Raw genomic sequence first — 12,154 nt, forward strand, 5'->3', positions numbered from 1 at the left:
GTTTAACAGACGCTTTCATGTTAAATATTAAGGATTGTTTGTTTTGCTGCTTTGAAGTTCAAGTGCATTTCCACTTCTTTTGCCAGGTTTTCCTCATGTTTGTTGTTTTCACCTCTCTCCTCTCCGCTCCTCTATTTTCCTCTCCTCATTTATTGTGCCCTACTTGTTTCCTCTCATCTTCTCTGCTTCCTTATTCTCTTTTTACACGCTTCTTTTATTCTCTTTATTTAACTCCCCTTTATATTCCCTCCTCATCTGCTTGTGTATCTTCTTTTCTATATTCCTCTCCACTTTTTTCCTCCCTCGTATTACTTCCTCATCATTCCTCCCCTGTGCTCTACACTTGTCTCCTCTCATCCTTTACTAATTTCTTCTCCCCTTCATCCTCAAGCTTGGCTCATGCCTTTTACCATTTGCATTTCCCTTCACTTAAAATGTTCTTAGTCTGCTTTAGAATATGGATGATGAATGACAAATCTACCACTGGTCTTGCTGAACCACCATTAAAGTCTCAGCCGGATTGAAGAAGGATGTTAGGACCCTTGTAAAATAATTAACAGCCTTATTAAGTTTTAAGAGTTGCTACCTCTTTTTTTTAATGAAAGAGGTCTGTGTTTCTCTCTACCTCCGTCTAGACACATGATCGTATTACACTGGCTGGGGTTTGAACATTTCATTTGAAATGGAACCTATAGAAGTTGTCCTTTTGAGTCTGATAGGTGGTCTGAGGCACGAGAACACGAATAAAGAACAAATTAATCATGAAAGAAAGCCATATCAAGGTAATTGGAGGCCTGTAATGCATGTCATCTTGTCTTATGCATATCAATTTATACTCTGCCACTGCCCTGCCGTTCCATAAGAGCTAAAATTGCCTGTTTAATCCCACTTTTCTGACGGATTTCCTCTTAAGAAGTAATTTTGCTGTCTGTAATTGTGTCTCTCTTCCTTTGTGTGTCCCGTGCAGCGGCTCCAAGCACGGATGACGTGGCACTCTACGTGGGCATCGTCATCGCAGTGATCATGTGCCTGGTCATCTCTGTCATCGTGGCGCTCTTTGTGTACCGCAAGACGCACCGCGACTTTGACTCAGACATCATCGACACCTCGGCACTGAATGGAGGCTTCCAGTCTGTTAATATCAAAACTGCCAGATCAGGTGAGGAAATGTGACCCAGGGTGGGACAAATATTAAAATGTCTCCAGTGTAAGTGAAAAGCTGCGTTTCACTGCCTGTAATCCCACCCAACAGAGATGATACTCTCCCTATTGGAGGTCTACAGGTTTTTAATTACATCATATACACAGTGATATATAGATAGATGGGTAAATAGGCAGATGGAAAGACACTGCAGATAGATGGGGTTATAGATTGACAGGTGGATACAGAATATCAGATGTGACCCAAGAGAAATAACCGTATAGACTCAGTCCTCTTTTCTAGGCTTTCATAGCGCCATTTTATTTCTCTCCTCGGCCTTCGGCTGTCAATCTTCGCTGCTTTGGAATAATCTCTGTCTCTACCGGAGACCACTCTCCTCCATCAAGGAGTCTCTCTCTGTCATTCTCCTTCTCTGTCTCACTTTTTCTTTCTCTCTCTCTCTCTCTCTCTCTTACCCATCTGCACATTCAGGTCAATCACATTTCCTGTTTATCAGCATCCTCCACTCTCCGTCGCCGTCTTGGTGTCTGTCTTTCCATCGCTGTGTCTCTGTCTCTTTCCTGTCACAGTGACTCCTCCCGCCACAGACACTCCCTCCCTGTTTGTCTTGGAGCCATCGTTCACTCTTCTCTGTCTGCGTCGTCATTTTTTATTTTTCTGTCTAGGATAAGACAACAAGAAGCCCGCAGCAACACACACTTGTACACCTGTATGCATGCATTTGATAGCTTACTGGAACTTGCAGGATTGGGGAGGCCTGACTGAGGTATCAGTCCAAGAATGCTATGAACTTATGACCTTTCCTCTGAACTATCTGTGTTTGTCAAATAGATGACAAAAAACACTTTGACAAAATGTAATATATGTTGCAATCATGCTCAATAAAGCATCCATGGAGGCACTAACCGGCATACCCATACATGTGCATAAATTATTGCAAATTAGATGTCTGAAAATATTTAATGACAAATGAAGTGTTCATACTTTGACAAAGTAGTACAGGAAATGGCATTTTAGAACAACACAGATTCTGTGTAAATCATGTTGAAGGATCGACAAATAGACATTCTGTGCACTGCTACACACCTTTAACAGAATACCTTACACAGTTTTAACAGTTTGCCATCATGTGTGTGTGTATAATGTGGTCAGTTGCGGGTGAATGGTTAAAGTTAATGTATCCTGTACAGGAAAAAACTGGAAAGTGAGGTCAAAAAGGATGCAACGCAAATTTGCAAACAGCGGGAGGAAGTAATTGTGTGTGTGTGTGCACACATGTATGTCCATGTGTGTGTTTGTGTGTGGGTGTGTGTGTGTGTGAACAAGGACAAATGCCTTCGCATGAGCGGAGATTGGGTGACATTTTATCAGAAAAACATTAGGATGCTTGTCACTCTGCGTCAAGGGACCATCTACGATTACTATTAATGAAGAATTATGTCCCCACATCTCTCTCTCTCTCTCTCTCTCTCTCTCTCTCTCTCTCTCTCTCTCGCTCTCGCTCTCGCTCTCTCGCTCTCTCGCTCTCTCTCTCTGTGGCTTTCCGTTAGTTGTTAATTAAATTTCAGCAGGGATGATTTGGCAGGAATACCCGCTGGCTTTAAGGGTAAACAGACTGGTGATAGAGAGAGGAAGAGAGTGATATGTGACAGATGTGTGTACGTGTGTGTGTGTGTGTGTGTGTGTGTGTGTGTGTGTGTGTGTGTGTGTGTGTGTGTGTGTGTGTGTGTGTGTGTGTGGGAGGGAGGATGCGGAGAGTGTGTTGATGGTGGTGCGGGGTGATAATCAGGGATTTTTAAATTAGAATGGATGGGCTCTTGGAAGGAACGAAAGGATTTCAGAGTCTACGCCCCCGAAAAAAGAGAGAGCCTGGTGAGAGCACATCCTGAATTGTTCTCAGTAGGAAACTGACCGTCCTGTGATCCCAATTCCAATTCAATCTTGGATATTTGTTGGCTTTTCCGATGGGAGGGAGTTATTTATGTAGAAGTACACTTTTACTGCCTTTAAATGAAATGGTTGTGAACTACAAAGAGTTGTGGTAAGATAGCTTTTTAAACTAGCTAAAAGAGTGAATGCACTTGGCGTCTCATGGAGTCACTTGAAGTACTTTGCTAAAGTAAATCCCCATGTAGGTTTTACTGTTTGTTAATATTGCCAAATGCATTATTAATACAATCAGTATCACTTGGCTGCAGCATCTTTCCAATTACCTCAAAGAACATTCTGGCAGACGGAACCAACTGGAGTCAAGTCATTGTTGTTAAAGCGTTACGAATAATTTCACTGCAATTATTATTTGTTTGCTTCTTGATGTAAAATGAAAAGTGTGTGTTATTGAGGATTTCCATTAAACCCTCTTTTGAATATGTGTCAGCAAGAGAGATCGCTAAAGGTAGAATGAGTTGCATTTTTAAAATGAAATCAACATACTGTGAACAACACTTGAATATTAAATGCAAATATATGAGCATCCTGTACTGATTAACTAAGAGTTCACTGACATCATGTAATTCCCATATGCTATATGTAGCATGTGTGTTTCTGGCGTGTGCATGCACAGTATAGTGTGTGATGTGTTATTGGTATACAAGACATGTTTGCACATGTTTATCTAGTGCCCATGGTTAACATTGCATATGTGGTTTATTCATGACATTGCTCGTATGTGTGTGTATGTGTGAGTGTGTGTGGCGCTCTAGTTTGTACTTGTGGTACATGCAAAATGTCCGCCGTTAGCTTTCGCTAACACCAGAAAGAGCAGTGTCAAACAACAGAAAACATACTGCAGTTCACTCAAATGATTTATTAGATGACACACAGGCCAGTCTATTCTGGACTGTGTCTCTCAGTGAATACAAAATGACACATTAGTCCTTTTACAAATGGAAATATGGATGCAGCAGTCTCACTTATGGTATTACTGTATATGTTAGCAAACGTTAGATGGATGCTGTGCATTGGATTTGACTTTGCTGAATTCTCGGCTTTTGAATACTTGTGCTCCTGTTACTCGTCATTGCATATATCATTACGTGATGACAAACGGACTCAAGAAAATCTCATGAAAAGGAGACAAATTCAACATGTAATTGTTCTGTAACTTGAGTTCCTCAGTGGAGTGGAGTCTGGCTTTAAGCTTCTAATATTACAGGCAAACAAGTTACCAGGTTTTGACTGGTTTACCTCCTGATTTTAAGGTTGCTTGAATGTTTCACTTTATATATTTTCATTCTTGTTCCATTCTCAATAAACTGCATATACACATTATGATGAGCCCAATGGTGTATGGTGAAAACACTGTTTCTATAGCAGGATAACAACTGGCATCAGCAATTAACACTGCCATGTTCTGTACTTAATGGGCACAGCAGCTTTTGTCAGATTAGAATAGTGACATAAGTCTTTTTTAAATATAGACAGTGATATGATTAAAGTGTGACAACGTCTTTCATCGTGTCGTTGACAACATTTTGAAGATCCTAACGGACGACATGAAGCATTACTGTTCTGTTATTATACTGTGTTAAAGTAAGGTCAATTTCAAAATGGTTTAGTTTGTTTTGATAGTGTATGCATTTAAACATTATATTTTCAACGGATGTATTCAAAGATAAAATATTTGAGGAGCATTGCGTCCGAACCCTCCACACTCTCCCTCTCAGCTAAAGATGACATTGTGAAAACCTGACAGTTGCTATTCAGTTTGTATTTTCTGTCATTCATATTTTCTTTCCCTGTATCTGCTCCTTCTCTCTCTCCTCCGCTTCATCCCTCCAGCTGATCTATTGACAGCTCCTCCTGACTTGACAAATGCGGCTGCCATGTATCGTGGTCCAGTGTACGCCCTCCACGATGTTTCAGATAAAATCCCGATGACCAACTCCCCTCTCCTGGACCCTCTACCCAACCTGAAGATCAAAGTCTACAACTCATCCGGTCTGGTCACACCGCAGGACGACCTCGGAGGAGACTTCACATCCAAACTGTCTCCCAAGGTAATATAATGCATGTATTCCATGATCCAATGTCAGTATCTTTTATCCACTCCTTTGATTTTGACTGTAAAATATTCTGCATGAGCGCAGGATGATTTTGAAATATTTCCTCCTGAAGTGAGGTTCCACTGCAGAAGCACAGTGAGAAGCACCGAAACACAGCAGCTATGTATTCCCAGTCACATAAATACACAACCAAACACCATTAGTACACATGCAGCTCAGTGCCCTAGTTTCCTCCCTCTGCTACGACACGGCATGCATACCAGAGTCACTTGTCACAAATACAGATGAAACCACTCGGTTTGATCACCGCACCTGTCTTGAGGCAGTACTCGAGCTGAATTCACTATGTTTGAGCGCCAGATTTTATGATTTTCTCTGTACATATGTGTGTGTTTTAATTGTGGACTTTTGGAGCTCCCGGCGGACCTTGCCTCGCTAATGTTCAGGATGTTCTGTGCTTTTGTCCGGTGTTTGACTTTAACACATTGAAGCAAGCTCTTGTCAGCTTTGTGTGATGTAGTGGAGTAAACTAATGAATGTTAAGTTCTTACTTTACATCTCACAGTGGACCTTTCAAACGAGAAATGCAAAGTAGGTCATATTTTATCACTTACCCTGAGGTGGTTTCATAGGTCTACTGTAAATCCAGCCTTTTCTCATAGCGGGCCAGCTCAGCCCGATGGCAGCGCTTCCAGGCAGAGGCAACTCGTCCCTGGAGTATTGTTCTTACTGGTAACCAAGAAAACATGAGAAAGAAAGTAAACTGTCTTGATGAATGCAGTAAACTTTCAGTGGAAAAGGGAGTATTACTCTTTCAACGCTCGCCCTAATGAGCCAAAACAAAAAAAAAAATACAATGACCTATTCGACTAAAAAGTGTCTTTGCACAGTAAAACTTCTCCGGACCTTAATGAACCTTTGGTTTCATTAGAATGCATCTTCTTTCTTTCAGCATCGTTCAGCCTACGCAGAGCATGGGTTCAGTTTGCTTTTATTCAAGGTCACATGCTGTAATATACAGTGTATGAAAAAAAAATCTCTGGCCGCATTGTAGTTCAAACTCAGCTCAATTATAGAACAACACTTTGGCATGACATTGACTGCATTCTTAATAACTCTGTTATTAAAAACAACGTCACATGTTATTTCACATTCACAGAGAGGCAAAATAGCAATAATGTTCATTTCAAAAAAGTTTGATTTCGTTCAGCTCATCCAGGCTCTGCTGCATAACTCTCTGTTATGTAATGGTCTTTTCACGAATATCATTCTGACCGTTGTCTTTTGACTCCAAGGTCACTCAGTCTCTGTTGGATAACAGCGACACCATGAACCTTCGCAACCAGAGCTTGGCCCGAACACGAGACCCTTCCTGTACCGCTCATGGCTCCTTCAACAACCAGGGAGGACACCTCATTGTCCCCAACTCCGGTGAACCTCCTGCTCACACTTAACAGCTCATCGTTCAATCTGGTCACTGTCTCATGATGATGCAGGGACCAGCAGTGAGGTCTCTCTGTGCAGAGGCAACTTTTAGAGGTGGTGATCCAAAGTGAATGGAAAGATGCAAAGAGGGCAAATGTCTTGATTTTTGTTGATTATGTGAACACAGGATAATACATTACGCCGACTGATACAGATAGGGAGAATGTTTTCCAGCTGCCTAGGAAAACAACTTTCTGTATGCTTGTACTAGGACTTAAAAGCAGAGGGCAGACATGAATAATGAATAATGAAACCTGGTGATAGGAAGCAGCTCTCAGAAGCTATAAAACATCGCAGCGCAACTTCCTTGATGATACATTCAAGAAAAAGTTTTACATGGGGTTGCCTTTAAAAATGATTATTCAATAATTAATCAAAATGATAAAGTGACAATGGGTTGCACATTAAATAATTCAGTTGTGCGTAGTGAAATTAATAAACCCAGTGATGAATCTCATTATTTTGGGCTCAATCCATCCTGCTTCCCCTGTCCTCCCTCTTGCAGGTGTGAGTTTGTTGGTTCCAGCGGGTGCTGTTCCTCAGGGCAGGGTGTACGAGATGTATGTGACCGTGCACAGGAAGGACAGCTTGAGGTAAGTTGTGTCTCCTTCTTTCTCTCACTTTTCCTCTCTGTGACTTTTATGTGGCTCTGTGGTTCCCTGTTGCTGCCATGTTGCTCTTCGTCTCTGCATCTATGATCTTGTTGTTCCTTTGTTTTTCTTTTCCTACACTTCTCCATCTCTCTCCTGGGCGCCGGCTTCTCAGACCTGTTTGTACGCTTGCATGGGGAGGCTTCCACAGTGTGACATTGGCTTAGGATCCACAGCGGTGGATGAATCATTAGTATTTATAGTGTATAGTGCATCAATGCACACATTCTTTTGGTGACTCTTCCAGCAGGGGTCATTTAATACCACAGATTTCCTATATTAGGGTGAGAATTAAAGTTAAGAAGATTACGAGGGATTTCTTTTTCCACATGAATTAATTATAACCTACTTAGCATTATAATCTGTACAGTAATCCACAGAATTTACAAACAATGTTTTCTTAATTCAAGAATTATTGCTATTACCAAGTAGTAGAGCTCATAACCCCCATTATTCAAATATGTGTACAACTAATGTTGACTGCAGTGCGACAGCAGATTTGTATTTCTTACTTTATGCACTCATAGATCCAAAAAACAACCAGCAAGCTTTTTTACAGCATATGCAGTTAGAAATTGCTGTTCACAGTAACTACCAGATTAGTGGTTATTTTTGGGATTACTCTAATCCTGTTACAAGTACTACAATCCTTTACTCGCACACCCTGTGCATGACTGAGGTAATGGTCTCTGTGGGACATGGGAGAGACATTGGCTATATTCTCGCTGTGAAACGCATTTAATACTTTAGTGACCTGGCTCAAAAATATGCCTAAAGTGTGGCAAAATTTAAAAGAACCTTCATATTTATGTTTTGAATACAGTGAACATTTAAGAGACAAAGAGATGATTTCATTGGACAGAGTCTGTATTAATTATTTGTTTCGTATGTGTGTTTTTACCACTCAATGTTGAGGTAAATGGTTCAACTGTGTTTGTGCAACAAAAAAAAGATCATTTAAAATGTGTCTGCAGAGCTTAACATGTTTCTCATCTAGTAGTATGAAGTTTTTTTTTTTAGTTTTGGGGGATTTTTCAGATATCTGTGTCAGAGATTTCTCCATCCTCCCCAATACACTGGCGCTGGATTTATTGTGTCCCCTTTTAGAATAATAATGAAAAAAGTCGTCTCCTGTTTACACTGCTGAATATTTCCATTAATACATGTTTGCTGCAAGGTCCCTGCGTTATCCAACGTAGCAAGGACACCGTTTCTGGAAGGACACACTGCTTTTCCTGCATTTCAATATAATTATGTAATGCTGCTCGCACTACAAAGTAAATGCAATTCACCTTCGTAGTACTGGGGGGCGGCGTCCAAATGTTCAGAAAAAGCATTATCACAATCAGAGCAAATAAAACCAGCTTAATAACAGAAGGGGTGAGAGAAGACTTGGGCTCTTTAATAATTTGGGTGAATCAAGTCTTTCCAGTTCCTGCAAGAGCCTTGCTTTAGGACACTTGTTCCAGTTTGGTGCATGTATCCCATGCATCCATTCTAGCATCTCCCCGATCAATAGCAGTCAATGCGAATTAGGCCCCCTGCAGTGAGCTACAGTATTTCTAAGAGTCAAACCTCCTCTCTGTCCTCTGTTTTCCTCACAGTCAATAGCTGGCTAGCAAAAATCACATAGTTACATTGACGTACCTCAGCAACAGTTGGAAAGCCAGAATCATGTGGTCGAGCTCATCAGGATCCAACCTCCAATAGACAACACAACATCTGTTTCCTCTGGAAGCAAAAAGATACGTCACCTTAAATATCAATTGCACTGTAATTCATTAGGGGGGTGACTCCTGCATTTGGAGAGTCAGAGGGTGCTGTTACAGTTTGAGTTGGACTGTTTCTATCTGTTACCCTCTCTTACCCATGTGAACCCATTATGAATCAATAATGAGCTCGATCCACCGAATCGATGATGGTGCTCGGGATTAGTTACCCCCTGACACAAAGTGAGCTAAAGAAAAATGATCTGTATTCTTTCCGTATGGGCTTTATTCCTGATCAATAAATATCTTCATCTACATGAAGGAAGAAAATGACGAGATACTGGATTACACAGGAAAACATAATTAATAATTGCATTATTAACAATTGTTTAAGATGTGGGTTTACTTTTCAATTTACTAATTAAAATCAATAGTATAGATAAACTAATCAATAGTAAATACTGATGGAGTTCACTATATACATCACTTTTAGTCACATAAGAGCCTTAGGTACTGTTGCAGTACTCTACAATACAGTAGTTTTTGAGTTATTGGGCACCCAATACTTTCACTGTAAAAAAAACAACAGAAGAGTGTGTATTCATTTATTTGCTGCTCATGAGTTGTGAACTACGGACTCCAGCTGAGGCCTAACTGAAGCCCCGCTGACTACACTTATCAACCTCTGATTTAGTGTGCTACTCTGCTCTTATATTCACTCATATTCTCATCTACTCAAACGCAGTCCTGCTTGCTGTAAACTATCTGCCCACCTGACTTATGGTTATGAACATTATGAAAAACAAACCAGACCAGGAGTGAAATCAATACAGAGACGCTCACGTCAATTGGTAGCCCAATTGGTAGCCTTTTTTTTTCTTCTAAAGAAGCATCCCACCTGGGTGTAATTTGTCTTCTCCAGACCCCCGGTCGAGGACATCCAGACAGTGCTGAGCCCGGTGGTGAGTTGTGGACCTCCAGGAGCCCTTCTGACCAGACCAGTGATCCTCACCATCCACCACTGTGCTGATAACGTCCAGGAAGACTGGCTCATTCAGCTGAAGAACCAACTGGCCATGGGAGAGTGGGAGGTGAGTGTTCAACGTCTGTTTTCAAGTACGCTACGTATGATGTGCGACTTTTGAATTCCACAATTTTAACCTCCAGAGAGAATAGATGTCACTTTCTTCCCCAAAGAAATAGAGATGAAAGAGATGCATTCAGACATATCCACACATACAGCAGTTTAGTAATCCAATGTATTTAATGCATTTCTACAAAATAAACACCTGCACAGCCGGATCCCACGTACACAGTCATACGCAGTGTGGCTGAACACAGCATGTGTGCACATATACACGCTCGTCTTCTCCCAGAAGAATAGCCTGCAACACACATACACACATGCAGTGAGGAAGGGAGAGAAAAAAAGAAATGAAAGGAGAGAAAATTCAGTAAACACAAAGTGCCTACAGGCTAGTAGACAAGCAGGGGGTTGAAGACTCCTATCAGAAGCAATTTGTTATGCTCCTGCCATCCTCCTCTTCTGTCATCTTTCTTCTTATGTTTCTATCCCTCCTTTTTTTCTACCCTTCTCCTTCTCCCTCTCCCTCCTCCCGTGTCTCTCAGCATGAAGTCTCTACCTCAGCAATCTCGTTCTGTGTGTGCGTTACTGCATTTGATGCGTGTGTGTGTCTGTCTCCGTGTCCGTGCGTGTGCGTACGGGTGTGTATCTGTGCATCTCTGTATGTGTGTGTGTGTGTGTGTGTGTGTGTGTGTGTGTGTGTGTGTGTGTGGGTGATAAGGCTGTCTTGCAGCATCACTGTGTCTACAAGCGCCAACCCCATATGCTGTCTTCTGTTGCTTATCACAGCTCAACACAATGTCTCTGCACAATTAACCATGCATACGATTTTTTTGTGTGTATGTGAGAGAGGGAGGGAGGGAGAGAGAGAGAGAGAGAGAGAGAGAGAAAGCGAGGGAAGGAAAGAGAGCGAAAGAGGGAGCACGAGAGAGAGAGAGAGAGAGAGAGAGAGAGAGAGAAAGCGAGGGAAGGAGAGAGAGCGAGAGAGAGAGAGAGAGAGAGAGAGAGAGAGAGAGAGAGAGAGAGAGAGAGAGGGTTAGTGCAGAGTGGGTAAAGAGGAGAGGAATGAAAAGTGGAATTTCATCAGGAAGTCGATTTGTTTTTCTCTTATTGCAGTAGAACATCCATTTCCCATCAGAAACTTTTCTCCAAAACAGAGAGGGGAAGGTAATTGAATTCCCCTCACATCAGGGGGGGGAGTAGCTACGGGTGTGATTACCAGTAATAACAGATTCATACCATATTGCTTTCCTACCTCTTTGTATTGATTTGACTTCCTCATCTGTTGGAACAAAACTCAATATTTGTATCACACATGTGCGTGTACTTACAGATCCATGCTGCACCGGATTTGCATTCACACAAACACGCAAACTCGGATATGTGCACGGATAACTGAAGATTCTGCACTTCTATGAACAGGAGCATTCTCGCTGAAACCAAAGAGCCATATAGATTTACCATAACTCTGGCTATGACAGCTGGAGAAATGATATGAGCAACAGCCAGCCGATTATCACAGTGGGATTGGACATACTTCACACAGCAGCTCCAAACAAGTGTTCTTTTTCTAATGGAAACTTTGATATACTTCAAGAAGTCACATTGTGAACTACCAGGAATGGATTTACGTTGCAATGTGGTGTCTCAACAAGAATAAGGAATACAGGAATGTGGTAGATCAAAAATCTAGGAACCGATAGTCTAAGATGAATTACTTGGACTAACATAAAGAGGCACACACAGTTTGTTTCTTATTGAAAAGATCCACAAGCCTAAAATGATTAAAACTCAACAATCTGCTCTTGGCCTTTGTTCTGCTGAACAATGATTTTTCTAGTAGCACATCTCTACACACCTTCAGTAATGGCATTGTGTTGACAAATACCTGTTTATAACACCAGAGGAATTCATCAGTTAGAAACCACATCCTGTTTATTCAGAGGTTGTTTGCGTTAGTGGCAAAGGATCCAAAATGCAAATCCACTTGTGACACATTAGCAGACAGAATGTGGCTTAATCCCACAAATAAAGCCAGTATTCAAATAATGCCCAGGTCT

At 41.4% G+C, this 12,154-nt stretch overlaps 1 protein-coding gene across 2 annotated transcripts in view; it reads left to right on the forward strand.

Moving 5' to 3' along the window:
- Nucleotides 1–12,154, forward strand: part of unc5ca (unc-5 netrin receptor Ca) — a 170,751-nt gene that overhangs the window by 148,630 nt on the left and 9,967 nt on the right. For both annotated transcript variants that reach the window (XM_068604871.1, XM_068604873.1), the window contains 5 exons: nt 968–1,159; nt 4,943–5,160; nt 6,462–6,597; nt 7,157–7,244; nt 9,933–10,101. In XM_068604871.1, coding sequence (XP_068460972.1) covers nt 968–1,159; nt 4,943–5,160; nt 6,462–6,597; nt 7,157–7,244; nt 9,933–10,101 — 803 coding nt within the window. The remainder of the gene's footprint in view (nt 1–967; nt 1,160–4,942; nt 5,161–6,461; nt 6,598–7,156; nt 7,245–9,932; nt 10,102–12,154) is intronic.

The sequence above is a fragment of the Clinocottus analis genome, unplaced genomic scaffold, assembly GCF_023055335.1.
Source record: "Clinocottus analis isolate CAN_PGR_092001 unplaced genomic scaffold, fCliAna1.0.p SCAF_7, whole genome shotgun sequence".
NCBI classification, from domain to species: domain Eukaryota; kingdom Metazoa; phylum Chordata; class Actinopteri; order Perciformes; family Cottidae; genus Clinocottus; species Clinocottus analis.